General features: G+C 45.1%; 1 protein-coding gene across 3 annotated transcripts in view; it reads left to right on the top strand.

The window, feature by feature from the left end:
• iffo2a (intermediate filament family orphan 2a) overlaps positions 1 to 9,442 on the top strand; it is a 32,989-nt gene extending 23,547 nt beyond the window's left edge. Inside the window, exons 2-9 of one of the 3 annotated variants that reach the window (XM_036533447.1) lie at positions 1,329 to 1,389; positions 2,830 to 2,925; positions 5,105 to 5,281; positions 6,592 to 6,737; positions 7,522 to 7,681; positions 7,912 to 8,010; positions 8,275 to 8,411; positions 8,866 to 9,442. In XM_036533447.1, the coding sequence (XP_036389340.1) occupies positions 1,329 to 1,389; positions 2,830 to 2,925; positions 5,105 to 5,281; positions 6,592 to 6,737; positions 7,522 to 7,681; positions 7,912 to 8,010; positions 8,275 to 8,411; positions 8,866 to 8,971 (982 nt within the window). In that variant the 3' untranslated portion in view covers positions 8,972 to 9,442. Of the gene's footprint in view, positions 1 to 1,328; positions 1,390 to 2,829; positions 2,926 to 5,104; positions 5,282 to 6,591; positions 6,738 to 7,491; positions 7,682 to 7,911; positions 8,011 to 8,274; positions 8,412 to 8,865 lie in introns of all 3 variants that reach the window. The other 2 variants (XM_036533446.1, XM_036533445.1) reach the window with 2 other exon arrangements.
• Positions 9,443 to 15,255: the final 5,813 nt, after the last annotated feature.

Below are 15,255 nucleotides of genomic sequence, written 5' to 3'. Positions count from 1 at the left end.
ACAATTCCTCCCGCAAGGCACAAGTGCTACAGTGTCCTCTTTACTAATTCGTTTGGCAGGCATGTCACTGGCATGACAGAAACGGAGAAATAACCCACATCAGAGCAGTCTGATCCATGCAGTGGTAGTCTATATTTGGTAGCGCTCTGGGAGAGCTCACTTCAGTGTTGCCATAGTGACAGGAAATGACCCCCCCCCTCCTCCCCACCCACCCTCCAGAACAATATCACTTACATCTATTCTCAGTGGAAGCCAGACAGTGAGAGAGATGCCCCAGTGACAAAGGGCTGTGATTAACAGTAATGACCTCAGCAAAGGCAAAGCATGCAGTTAGTTCACCTTCAAACCTATTTATCATATTTCCTCATCTCCCCTGAGTGCTAATTTAAAGTTGCAGTTCTTTAAGGTAGTAAAATGTTTTTATTTTCATGAACAAATAGTGTAATTGTCCCATTTTTTCTTAATAAAACAAAAATGTTGTTGGAATGTTTATTTCAGCGTTTTACAAAAGGTTGCCATGGTTTTTCATTCCCTGCTGAAATGAATGTGGTGTGTGAACTGCCCACATTTTAAATGCTCTGTCCCCTTGCCAGACATGACCACTTAAAGCTCCATGGTTGGTTGGTTTAAATCCTCCAGACCTCTGAGCCACTGCACCGAATGGAAAGAATTTTTTCTCTTGGTTTTCTTGGTTTCCTTGAATGCCAGCAGCCTATATAATAACAGTGCTGTGCGCTTTGCGTCAAACCTCTGTGGAGATTCCACTGCACCAGCCAGAATAAATTACTGCATCTCTTTCACCAAGATTTTTTAAACGAGATATGGAGCATGAGATATCAGGTCTGCCCCAAGTCTTTGGCTTCCATTGGTGCATCTGTACAAACTAGGGAAGAGACAGAATATTACATTACTAGTACACTGTCAGATCATTAACTGATTACTTTTGTAGGATTCAAGTAGTAGTTGTTAGTCAACAAAAAGTACTAGAATTACAAATTTTGTGTTATTTCGTATCAGTATTGATGAAGGGCTTCCTGATATCCAGGGATATCCAGGGTTTCATAGATGTTATTAATTTGGATGTGTAAAAATGAGAAAAAAAATGTGTGAATATTGTAAAGTAAACACTGCAAATAATATTTTGTGAATTTACCATGTTTTGTTCTTGTTTTCTGGTTTGTACACTGGGCTGCAAACTTAATGCCAAATTGTATGAAGGGTTCTGTGTTAGTAGAGACTGTGAGGTGTGGAAGTGCTGCTTGTTGTTGGGGTCTCTGCGCGCTGACCGGGGCGTGGGTCTCACCAGATGTGTGTGTCTCCTGTCACAGATGGGAGGAGGAGCTCTCCAGACGGCAGCAGATGGAGTCCATGGTGGAGACCCTTCAGGAAGTAAGTGACCGCCTGCCCTCCCTCTTCATAGTGCCCGCTCTGGACATATCTCCTTCTGTTCCTCACTATCTGACATTTTAAACATTAACATGATGTTGCTGCTGGTCAAAGTGGACATGCTCATAATGAAGGATGACCAACCCTGACCACAAAACCTGAGCATAATTGTCAGCATCAGGGCCCTGCGTCTGTCTTTGAGTCAGATGGCTCTGTGCAGCATGTAGATGGTCTGCTGAGCATATTGTTACCTCTTCTTTGCCATTTCATAATCTTCATTTAATTTTAATTCCCTCCAAGTCATATTGAATAAGAGTGACTACCATCTATGTTGTTATTATTACTGCTAGTAGAAGTAGTAATAGTAGTAGTCGCAGCAGTGGTAGTATTCTTATTAGTATTATTTGAAGAATAGTTACTATAGTGATTAATATTGTTATTACATCTAGTATGAGTATCATTATAGTGACAGGAGAGAAAAGCTTACATAGGTTGAGCCTCATTGGTTTTGGTCACTATGATTTGAACCAATCATAGTTTTTTGCTGTGCGGCATAAGTCGTTTGATTGGATTATATCAGATAATGATTGACATGTGATTGATATATGTAATTGATAGTATATCCACTCATTATGGATTTCATGAATCCTCACTGTACCAAACTACCCTCACTTGCAACCATAACAATAATGACAAGAATGACAAGATGATCGGTAGCAGCAAATATCGTTGGCAGCAATTATTATTGTGGTGAGTATCGCAGCATCTGCCTGTGCTGAGGCTACAGGAGATCGATAAACAGCAACATGCATGTCTCAGTCAGACTGCGGGTCAGCGAAATGGCTGCCATGATGTCACCGCCTGCAGAGCCACAACCCGCCTCCTGCTCTCAGGCTGTGCTCCTGGCAGACTGAGGCTCATTGACCTCACAACCCCTGACCCATATTTCTGGCAGAATCCGGGACCGCATGCAGGGCGGTGGAAAGGAGAGGAGAGGGACTCAAGTGCAGAGGGCTCTGGTGAATTTCTTGGCTCTAGCGCAGTGTACTTTGCACAGGTGTTCTTTATGTGACTTTACAGAGGTTATGTTCAGAAGCATTATCTATTTGTACAGCTGGATATCTACAGGATAAGTTAAGATTAGGCAGTTTGCACAAAGGCACTACAGTCCCCTTTGAAGTGCAACCTCCAGGTTATAAACCCAGCTGCTCACCACAGTGCCACCCTCCCTCGCTGATGTCACATGTCATCCATTGACACCCAATCATACGCTGCCCTTTCGGTAAGATGTGAAACTGCAGTATTTACCAGCGCAGTGTCTTAAAGCAGAGCCAGGTGTCTGTTACCTGGGCAGAACCAGAGTGATCAGAAGCTGTCCTGAGAGGGTGGGCGGAGCTCTAGGGTGTGGTTCTGACCCGGTGTCTGGTGTGCCCCTCCCCTCAGAATGCTCAGGAGTCCGAACTCATCCAGGACGAGCTGAATGACAAGGTGGAGCGACTGAAGGCAGAGCTCGTGGTTTTCAAGAGTCTGATGACTGACGTGAGTTACTTCACCCCCCCCCTCCCCCCCAACACACACACACACACACACACACACACACACACACACACACACACACACACACACACACACACCATCCACCCCTCCCACTCCTGAAACACCTAAGAGATCCTCCTGGTAACTGGCCGAGCAGACCATTCAGACCTTCAGATAATGATTCAGAAAGCCTTTTACTTTAATTGAACTGATCTATTTAGGCCCCAGAACCCCTCGTTCTCCATCCACACAAAAAATATGATGGATGTTTCTGTGCTGTTGGATGTGCGTGTGGCCTGGTTCAGCGTCTGCCTGGATGGGTGCCTGGCTCATTCCATCTGAACACCAGCCCTGGCACTGAGTGGCTCCCTGCTGGGCTAAGCACCGCGTCCTCCATATTTGGGTTGTTATTTTTTTTCTTTCCTACAGCATCCAAAAAAAACATTCAAACCTTGCTGCTCTTGGAAAAAAAAGGCATTTTGCGAATGCCTCTGGGCTCAGAGGGATCAGCGGAATAGTACAGGCAGATAAAGGGCAGATCTGAGGAACCGCTCTGCACGGCTCCTCTATTGTTCTCTCCTGCTCTCTGAACTCGGCTCTGAACGGCCTGAGGCAATAAACCGCAGCTGGCCTGCGGTCCAGGGCGAACGCAGGGCCAGTTCCCCGACGAAGGCCCGACGAGCTGCCCTGCTCTTCTCTTTCGTGGCAGTGATTTGGTACTCCTTGCCCTCTCCAGTTCGTACAGGTCACTCGCGTACGTTTTTTTTTTTCTGTTCCTGGGTGCTGCAGACAGCTCCTGCCATGTCTAATTGAAGGCCAGCAGTGTCCCTTGCTCCTTTCTTCAGTACAGTCTTGCTCCATGTTGAATTGCTGTGGTACGGTGAACACCCAGAGTTGGGATATTTCCTCAGACATGGTCTGTTCTGTCGTTGCTCACTCGAAGGGAGTCCGTCGACCACCGTGGCTTGCTAAGGGCCCCCGGTTAAGCCCAGTAGAGGCCATCAGAAAGAACTTGGAGCTGAAAGTAAGAGCCCCACCCCCCCAACGCTACCCCCCCCCTCCCTAAACTAGTGTGGAACAGCTTTCGGCTACCTGTAGGCCACCTGTAGGCTTTCTAGAACTATTGACTAACCGAAATATCCCAAAAGCAAGGTGTCCCTGCTCCAGTAGGAGGGTAAGGCTCTGTGGTGCAGCCTGTGGTGTCCTCCCCTCCCCTCCCCTGCCTTCTTCCTTGTGCAGTATCCTCTCCCTGCTGGTTTCAGTGTCGGGTGTGTCTGTTCCACAGTAGACCAACTCGTTGTTCATGATTATGTTGTTTGTGCATTCTGGTACCCGCCGCGGGGCCTGGAATCCTCGTGTGAAGTGACGCTGTTTCAGAACCCTGGTAGCGACCGCGGCGAGTCTGACCGCGGCGACCGCTTTGAAACAGCGCTCCCACGGGTCAGCCGCCGTGGAACGCGTACGCGAGTGTGCCTCGCGGTTGCTTTTGGACCTGTTCTGCAAGCTGCGGTCCACTAGGTGCATGGAATGCAGCTGTGCCAAAAGCAACAGGGATGGGAGGGTTTCTGAACAGCCCTGCGGACACAGCGCATGGTGTGTCCGGTGTGCTGAGCATCTGCTACCACCATTTACCGACTGTTTCTCCAGTCTTGCGTCAGAGTGAGGGATTCTGCTGAGGTCGGAAAATTTGATATATTGATGTTCAAAATCTCTTTCTCCCCTTCGGCTCTTTCCCTCTAGTACAATTTACTAGGACGGGGCCTGGTCTGTCACGGTCCAATCACAGATGTGCCCGTGTTGTGGTCGTAAGCATGTGACTGGATTAGCTGACTTGTGATTGGGTGTGAGTGAGGACCACCCGTTGTAGAGTAACTGTAGAGTTACTGTACTTAATCAGTGTCCGCCTCCTCCTAGCTGTGTTCCTGTTAGCCAGGATTTGTGTGAATCCTTTGCGTTACAACATTCACCACTCTCTTGTACAAATCATTAGCTCAAGTCATTTCTAACCTGAAAATGTGGGGCTTGCTCAAATCACTCAGTGCCACCTTTTCCCAACAAAGCAAATTGAATGTAAACAGCTGTCTGGATGGGGGAAGTGATTGTTTTTAACGCTCCATAAAATTGGCGGTGATTGTAGTGGAAACCGAGCTGCTCATCTCCCTCACTGCTCCTGCTCCTACAGCAAATGTCCGACCTGGACAGCAAGATCCAGGAGAAGGCCATGAAGGTGGACATGGACATCTGCCGGCGGATCGACATCACGGCCAAGCTGTGCGACGTGGCGCAGCAGCGAAACTCCGAGGACATGTCCAAGATGTTCAACGTCAGCCCGTCCCGGGCCCCGCCGGAGCAGAACCGGGTCGGTACACGGCTTCGAACCCGGGCACACGCTGCGTCCTCCGGGAGACACGCGTGAGAAGACACAGGGGCAGATTAACTGTACTCAGATCAGCTCTCCACGCTGACGTGTCGCTGCATATGCGGTGCATCCTGACAGATGTTGCATTAGTGAGGAGGGAGAGGAGACGATTGTGCCATTGGTGTTGTTTTTTTTCATGCACAAGCTTACTGTGTGCACATGCTTACTACCTTGAAGAGATTAAGGAATGATAAGTGTGTGAGAAATGTACAGTTTTCACATGCAGATGTAGCTGGGGGTTACAGTAATGTCACAGTGATGTCACAGTAATGCAGAGCGAACTCCCTCGCTCCCTCGAAATGACATGCTCTCCAGCTGCACATCTCCACCGCAGCCACGCCCAGCTCTCCACTGACCTCCCTCTGCTCTGTGAAGGGCAGCCGATGAACAAGCACACACACACGCACACACAAACACACATACACACACACAGGCACACACACACGCACACACACACTGCCACACATACACACACACACACACACACACATGCACACCCAGACACACACACGCACACACACACTGCCATACATACACACACACACACACGCACACACACACTGCCATACATACACACACACACACACGCGCACACACACACTGCCATACATACACACACACACACACACACACACACACACACACACACACACACACATGCACACATACACACACACACACACACACACACACACACAGATTCCCACGCATGCATACAGTATTTCTGCTGGTGCGGTGGCTCTCATGTTTGCACCATGGCTGGTTCACATTGCTGGGGCAGGACTGGTCACTGCTGGCCACAGTAAATGGCGGAATCACTGTGTCCTGCTGAGGGAGTGGCAGTGCTCACTGATTCTAACCAAAATGTTAATTCATTTAAAGTATAGAGAACCTCGGCTCTACCTGGATAAATACTGACTGCAGCCAGAGTGGTGTTGTATGCAGATGATCTGCTGGATCTGTGCATTTTTGGGTGCGGTTGTTTGATCTGCATAGCATTAATTATACTGAGTAGGTTGTTTCCCAGGTGTAATTATCATTTATGTGTTTGGAAGACACCCTTACCCAAGGCAAGTTCCAGAGCTTTTGAAGTTGCTGTGCTGAATACTAAGAGGAATAAGGAAAAACACAACAGTCCACAACAAGCTGTGTATCATGGGATTATTTTTCTCACTATGTTGATGCTGTGATTGTGTTTGCTCATGCATACAAAGTGGCTGATGAGTGCAGTGGCTGTCTCTGGGCTCCAGGGGGCGGTGGCGTGCAGGAAGAAGGAGCGCAAGGCCGTGTCGGACGAGGAGAGCTCAGAGATGGACGCGGACCCCAGCAACTCGGAGGAGGAGGTTCCGGGATCACTGAACATCACCGATGAGATGAAGCGAATGCTCAACCAGCTGTGAGTGTGTGCGCTCTCCTTGCTCTGTCCGAGAGGCCCCTCCGACAGCGCGGGAACAGAGTTTACACCTGTCACCTGTCTGACCGCACCGGGCACCGCTGCCTCGGGCTGACACACACTGCTGTGCAGGGAAGCCGTTTCCATTGCTGAACGTGATTCACGTCATACATTGATCCTGTAGTGCCACCTACTGGCTGTCTGGTGAACTATACTGACTTGGTGGCATTATAAGGTGGAAAATAGACATAATTTATGTAAGGTGACAAAACATAAATCTAAATTAGGGATTATTTGAGAGTAAGATGCTTTCTTTGTGGCTTTATCATTTTGAATAGTTTATCCTAAAGTCATGGGAATGTAATAATCCATGTTGACTTGACTCTGTAATAAGTAGCTGATTGTAATAGTCAATGTGTCACTCATCAGTTGTGTTGTGATATAACAGAGTTATGCTTCTCATTTGCTCTCTGTAAATGTGAGAGGAAAGGAGCCAGTGAAATGGTGGAGGGATGGTATGTCACCCTGCAGTGCATGTTTTCCTGTGTTTTTCTGAACTTGATCTGTCAATTCTGTTTTCTCTCTCTTTCTGTCTCTCACACTCTTTCTTTCTCTCACCCCCTCTGTCTGTGTGTGTCTCCTGAATATTGTGGCCATTGTGTTGTTCTTCCCCTTGTCCTTCTCTCCTCCCCGTCTGTCTCTCTTTCTGCCCGCTGTCTGCCTCTCTCTTCCTCTCCTCTGTCTCTTTTACTCACAGAACATGCTTAGATAATTCCTTTGTTGCCAGGCGAGAGACTTTTGACTTTGATGACGACTGTGACAGCCTGACGTGGGAGGAGAACGAGGAGACCCTGCTGCTGTGGGAGGATTTCACCAACTACAACACCCCCGCGGCCATTCCCATGCCCGCCTGCACCGGCGACTGCCAGGGGGAGGCGCTGGAGCCTGTGAGTCCTCACACCTGCTCACCTGCACACCTGCACACCAGCACACCTGCACAACTGCACCGTCTCAATTAACGCACTGGGTGCCATGGCAACAGGCGTAAACCTGCACGGAGGCAGTTCAGAATGATTTCTAACAAATGACTGCAATCATGAATAATGGTTGAGTTATGAAATGCCTGTAAAATAATAACTCTTTGATGTGAAGATGGTGCCATATTGTCTTCTCCAAGGTGTCCCAGGATGGAAGCTTAGGAAGTCTGATCGATGAGACAGAGTCGCTCTTCAAGTCCAGAGAACAGGAATACCAGAAAACAATCGGTCAGATCGAGGTGAGCCCTGGAAGCAGTGTGTGTATGTGTGTGTGTGTGTGTGTGTGTGTGTGTGTGTGTGTGTGTGTGTGTGTGTGTGTGTGTGTGTGTGTGTGTGTGTGTGTGTGTGTGTGTGTGTGTGCGCCGGGGGGTGGCTGGTGAGTGTAAAGAATGCTAGTGAGCCACAGTGTTTCCAAGACAGTATCATGCAGAAATCTTTAATATCTCCCTCTTTCCTTCTCTCCCTGTCTTTCTCCCTCTGTTTCTATTTTTTTCTTCTCTCAGATGGAGCTGGCCACAGCCAAGAGTGACATGAACAGGCACCTGCATGAGTACATGGAGATGTGCTCGATGAAGAGGGGTCTGGATGTGCAGATGGAGACCTGCAGGAGACTCATAAAGAGGTCAGGGGGAACGGGCAGGTGAGTTCACACCAGGCCTGAGCGAGCAGGTGGAGCGTGTGTCTTTCACAGTTAAGATGAGTCTGAGCTTTTATAAGGTGTCTGGGGTCACGTGAGAGAATAAGAACTAGGAAAAGTGCTTGGCATGTGTCCTTCAAGGCATTTCCTTTGAGACATTTTCCCTTGGGGTCATTTTCAGATATGTACAGACTTTTCCTGCAAGGTTTGAATTTATTTCAAGATTCAATTAGGTTAAATGATAATTGTTAGGTGCACTGTGGGTATTTTTTCAGAGAAAAGCTCATCCAGGTAAAGGCAGTTGGTGTTGTTCTCAATCAAATGCAGCAAATAAAAAGAGCAATTCTGCATGAGCCCTCCTGGCTTGAATAAAGTCTCGAGTGGAACTGGCCCTTTGGCTGTGTGCACCATGCCTGTGTGACTCGTCTCTCCCTGTCATCTCTGATCCCCAACGCAGAAACTCTCCGTCTTTCAGTTCGGTGGCCAGCAGCGACTCAGGGAACACTGACGAAATTCAGGACGAGCTGGAGCGGGACGGCGACGGGGACGGCTCCATCAGCTGATGACCGCCACCCCCCAATCCCCCCACCACGCCCACCCGACCCCCTCTGCCCACCCTCTCACCTTCTACCCTGATCACCACCCCCAGACAGAGGGAGAGAGGGGGATCCAGTGCCCCCCTGAAACCCGGTGACTCTGAGTTTGACTTCCACACACTGCGAGTATTGGTGCTTAACGTTTCTGTTCCCACAGGAATGGGGGAATAACTCCTGCTTCACAAGCATACGACGCAGTGTTACAGCTGTGCTCCGTTCATCAGCACTGACCGGGCCCAACTCTCTGCTGCCCCCTGCTGGCCTCCACGGAGTGATCTGCCTCACCATCCTTGTATTCAAACCATAGTTAATCCCCGTATTTCCCTGGTTGTCTAACTAACCTGAGGGAAAGAGCAGGCAGAGAGTCACAACTGAACATATTCAGTCATTCACAACAGAAACAGCATGAGAGCACCAACAAAACCGGGTCCAATTAAAACATTCTGACATCCATGTTAAAAAAAAAAAGAGAGATTTCTCACATGAACTCCGGAGATGGGTTATTGTTTCAGAGCTCAGAGTTCCCACCCTCACTGTGATGTGTAGAAGAGTGAGGGGGTGCTGATTCTGGCACATGAGTGTGGTTGGAGCAGTGAGGTCCAGCAGTGACTTTTGAACCCAGCACAGCTCATGCTTAATGGAAGTGCTTGTAACACTGTGTTTAAGTACTATGCAATAAGCTAGCCTTATTTCCAGAATAACCTTTATTATCATTATTGTTTTATTTGTTGTTTGCCTTTGTTTTGCTGGGCAGATAAAATGCATTTGTGAATTGGAGAGCTTCAGTACGTCTTTTTATAAGTGTTGAAGACGTGGGAGGTGCACAATGTTTACTTCCTTGTACAATTAAAGGAACAGTGTCCCCGATCTTTCTGGCCTGCGAACGTAAAAAAAAAAATGTGGCATAGCATGTATTAGTGTGAAAGTATTCAGCCACGTGCCTACCGCAGACCATACCTGATTTGATGGCCTTATTACATTTTTGCATTTGTCTTAATTGCACACACAATTTTTGGAAGCCTATAACACAGAAAACTATACAATTACATACAGTATTATACATCCGGATAACACGGTTCATCTGTGATCTTGTAAAACTGTTGTCTCCTTTGAAAGGAACTGAATTCAGTAGTACAGGTTATCTGGCCTTAAATGATGCGCAAAGTACCTGTATGTTTCAGATGCTGTTGTATGTTCGGCAGTGTTTGTACTCACAGATCACAGACACTATTTCAGAAAACCTTTTCACCAGTATTGCTTCCCTGCACCTCCACAATCTGGCATCTGCATACATCCAGCACCTCAAAAAGCCAAAAATAACATTTTCTTCTGGATTTTATCTTATTTTTCCCTTGAAAAATGCAGAACTTCAGAAAAATGTTCCTTCTCTGAGACTTCTTTGACTGTGTCAGAATGTTTTGCTCACATCTGCTGGAGGGTTCTGTTTTTTTTAGATTAAAGGGGTATACTGTTCCTTTCAGATGTTTTTCAGAGTTATTTTAAATCATTTTCATTTGAATTGTCATAGCCATCAATTGTATATAAAGGTCCATTGGCATCCTGATCATACCTTAGTGGCCTTTTGTTGTATATAATATGTTAAATAGTTTTGATTATCCATTTATGTATTTATGTGTTGTTGTTTTTTATTCCAAAGCTCTTGAGTAGTCTAATTAACCAGATTGGTAGCGGGGGAGGGAAAGACCTGGGGTTGGCTGGCGACAGGTTTATTATTTTTCATCCATTAGCAGAATGCAGTTGGATCTGAACGTTTGCATAAACATCACGTCTCTGAAAAAAACGTGATGAAAATAACAAGGGCTGTGTTTTTCACTTCACCCGTATGGTACAGGCCGTCCTGACCGCTTGGAGCAGAATCTCTGTGCTGGAGGATATTTTACATGCTTTGTTTAATGTTCTCAGCCGCTCCTTATATGTTAGAGTGGATGGCAGATACCAGACTAAAGCAAGACTTCATCTCCTCCTTGTCTGAATGACCCAGTGATTTAGCCGCTGCTGGTATTTCGTGATCGTGTGATCTGAACTATAATTTTGCAGCCGAGATATGAGAGGATCCACGGAGAGCCGCTGTGAGCAAGTCTTTTAACCTGCGTGCTGATCCATCGTTGTACTTTTTAATCATCTTTTATCGAGTGTCATATTGACATTTAACTATTTAATTTTGTAGATCTGAAAACGTAAGAATCATTACTGTTCTTTCAAGTCTTTGTTCGACAAATACAACACAAACCATAGACGTCAAAAGTAATAATGAAGACCACAAAAGTCAACTGTTGGGGGGAGAGGAAGATATATTGGATGAGGCTTCATGTACGGATTAGTGGTCTGCTAATTGAGCTAATGAGAAATAGAAAATGTACAGATCAGTACTTAAAAAGGCAAAAGCAGACATACTATTTGTGTGACCAGTCTTCCTGTGTCTTTGTGTGTTAACTATTAGCACATTGGGAGGGAGAAAAAAGTGTTGGTAAAATCTGATTTTATTGCATTTTACTTTGTAAATACAGTAAATGCAGTAAAGTAATAAAGTAGTAGCATTGTATTTACGTTTTAGATCATATTTTTTTGTGATTTATCATGGAAAGTGCAGTCAATGGTAAGGGGTGCTGTTTTCATTAATGGGTTTGAGCACACACACACACACGTGAGAGGATACTTTTATAAAGAGCCTGCCTTATTGAATTGCTTTCTTCTTTACACATGCACAAATCTAACAACAGCAAACCCAAAAGCACCTCACAGAAATGAAGCCTTTGAGCCAGCAGCCTTGGGGATCTTTTGTGCTGGAGTTCTGCAATAGTTCTGGTCAGCATTTGCACAGTGCTTTCACACCTATGCTGCCTAAAACAAGCAGAACCGACAATCTGTTGTCTCTCTATTTACATGAAATCCAGAACTGTATTTCTGTATGTGGGGAAAAAAAAAACTCAACAGGAATCTATGGGATGTTTGAGGCAAAGCAGCTTTGCCAAGGCTTTGGCCCTCAGTAACTAATGGCTTTGCACTCTGTTGAAGTCTTCAGGCTTGTGTGAGCTAACAGCAATTAGTTTATACACTTCTGTCTTCAGCTTCAGAGCTGTGTTGTCTTTTATCCTGTCTAACTCACTATCGGCCAGTTGGTCTGTGAGCAGGCGTGGGAGTAACTGAAAGGCGGGTCAGGCTAAACAGTGTGTCACTAATGTTCAACCATCACTTAAACCCCTTCTGTAGCTTCCATTTTCCATGATCCTGATTCTTTTTCTTTATTACGGCATGATCTTAATGCTAACCCTCTGTCTAACGTTTGTCATTGAGCCTTTGTAATTTATGAGTATTTTTAGGGATTTTTCTTTGTGTTATTTTGTTTCTGTTCTTATGGAATAATATGAGATGTATTGGAGTTCAGAATTAATGGTTGTAATCCAATTTTATCATGGCATCTGAAGCATCTACATTCTTTATCAGATCTATAGAGGTTGTTCTCTCAGTGGTTGCAATGCAAAGCCTGAGATTGTTATTCTCTTTGTGCCAGAGAACAAAACAGATTGCAAAGATGGAAGAAAATCACCTGGACGTATTCACTTTCCTGCCTGGGCTGTGTTGCAAAATTGCAGTTTCAGCATATGCAAATCCTTTTATGAGCAAAGGTTTTGGAAATTTGATTACAGCCCACATATTTTATTCATGTAAACAAATGTTTTTTTTTTTTTTTTTTTTTTTTTTTAAAAAAAGGCTATGTAGCACGTGGCTGATTCTAAAGTGAACTTGGTCAGGTGTATTTTTCTGTTTGCATGTAGGTGCTTCAGCTGTTTGTTAAACTTCCGAATGAGAGAACATAACTCCTTCGGGCACAGAACCACGCTGTGTTCCAGCAGTGAGCCTGAGATCTATTACTCATGCCTGGGGAACAGAGGTGACATGGCCAGAATGTACCGGTTCCTGTCATGATGCACCGTTGAATGTACCAGTTGTATTAATGGGATCTTCATCAATCTGCATATCTCTACTGTCAAAACATACATGAAATGCCATGACTTCTCACTGTGGGAACCCTTACAGAAACATACTCGTTGCACAATGTTTCACTTCATAATGAAGTATAATTATTCGGCCTTTTTTTTTTTTTTGCAGACTGTAAATATACCGTGTATTATACAGACTACTTGCTGTACAGTTGATGAACTATTGCACTCTTTCCAAATCAAGAAACAATGTTTTGCCTCTTTCCTAAAATGTCATTTGTGTAGGGTAAATGTTGTTTGGCAATATGTCTCCTTCGTTCTGTTGGAAAGTATACATACCATACCAGCCTTACCCTGAGTTGGTGGTTCTGTGTGTCTGCGTCAGGCAACGTGTGTTTTTATGTAAGGAGTGTTTTTAAAATGTGGATCCAGGTCTCGCTGCTGCCTCAACACTGTGTGGTTGCTGTTTAGTACCCAAACCTAGCAATGGGAGAGTAAGACTTCATGAACTGAAATGGGAGGAGCTACCATGCCTTATCCGAGACTTGCCGATTTGAAACCAATCATAGTATTTTGCTATGGAGAGCGAAGTGTTTTGATTTGTTCAAATTAGAGAATGACAGCACATGGTGGTTCCACCCATTTCTGGGTTCACCAAGCCTTGTTCTCCCAGCACTGCTCAAAATACATCACTGCTGCACTCAGCCCTCTCTCCACATTCCAGGGCTGTGCAGGAACATGGAGCTTTCACTTCTGTGAGGGAGGTGTGTTAAATTTAGCGTGCCGCGTTTTTAAATGCTGCCCCATCAACTTATGCATATACCACCTGATCTCACTCCAGTCGTGAAACTGCGGATTACCCAGAGTGCAGTGTGAGACGTGCTATGGATGGTCTACCTCTCGCTGTGCAAAATAAACACTTGGATCATCATGGCAGTAGTCATGGTTTGATTGCGTACTCACCATGTACGTGTGTGTGCCATTGTGTATGTACCGTGAGGCTTTGTAACAGAATTCGTAAACCTGGATGAGCCATGACTTCTGTCAGCACATGTGCCCCTTTGAGAGTCCCATCTGCAGTCAGTGAAAACTAAGGTGGTAGCATGTCTGTTGGATTTTTTTTTCTTTGGTGGCTCAGTCCCTTTAGTTGATCATTATTAGCCTGCCATGTCTTTACACGTTTTTCTTACCTCTTTTTTTCTTCTGTTAAAATCAAAAGCTGTCATTTCAGAGCTTTTTTTTATTTTCATGTATTGTTTAATCATATTTTGATGTTTTTTTTTATATATCATTGTTTTAAACTATCTGTCTACATTATCTGCATACAGTTGGCTTCATTTATTCACACCCTTTGTATGTTTAACTGAAAGTTCTGGTGAACCTGAAACTGAAGCATCAATGTGATGGTTCTGTAGCTTAAATTCATGTTTTGGGTTTGGATCATATAAAAGTGCATATTTTGAATACACATGTAAAAAGATGACATTTTGTGGAAATTGTTTTTGAAGATAGGGCTGTTTTTCCACCCTTTAGTCCTTGTGTCCTTGACTGGAATTTAGGACATAAGGATTCCAAATGACTGTATGTCCCACCCCCCACCCCCCAAAAAAAGGTTTCTTCTTCTTGTGTAAATTAACTTAAGGTTTGACGTAAATTAACTTGACAACACCACTAACTGGTCCTACTGCCACATGGTCAGCAAACTCGATAAGAAAAGAAGCATAACATCTCCATGATTAATTGGTCTTCCCAATCTCCAAACCTCATTCCAGATACATTAACATAAAATAAAGAGTAGGAATAAATTAAGAAGCCGCTGTATAAGTGTAAAAATGAAAACAGATTCATTTTGGATCTATCGTCATTTCAACATGAGGAATATTAATGGTGTTGGGTAGGAAAAAAAAAATAAAAAATGGGATTAATTGTGCATTGACCTCTGAATTTCTTGCTATACACTTGTTTGTGAAACTCTCATGTTAAAATATTGTCAAACGCATTCGATGCAGACATTTTAAAAACCAGTAACATATTCAACTACAGTGTTGCATTTGCACTACTGAACTACAGCAGCTGTTTGGAAGATTTATAATCATGCTGAGAATAGAGCTTTATGCTCCTGCATCCATTGCTTCCCTGGCATCTCTCTCCCTCTCCCTCCCTCTCCCCCTCCTCCTCTCTCTCCCCCTCTCCCTCTCTCTCTCCCTCTCTCCCTCCCTCTCCCCCTCCTTCTCTCTCTCCCCCTCTCCCTCTCTCTCTCCCTCTCCCTCCCTCTCCCCCTCCTTCTCT

This window comes from Megalops cyprinoides, chromosome 7 (genome assembly GCF_013368585.1).
Source record: "Megalops cyprinoides isolate fMegCyp1 chromosome 7, fMegCyp1.pri, whole genome shotgun sequence".
NCBI classification, from domain to species: Eukaryota; Metazoa; Chordata; class Actinopteri; order Elopiformes; family Megalopidae; genus Megalops; species Megalops cyprinoides.
Note: the sequence above shows the minus strand (reverse complement) of the source record. Positions and strands in the feature narration are given on the sequence as shown.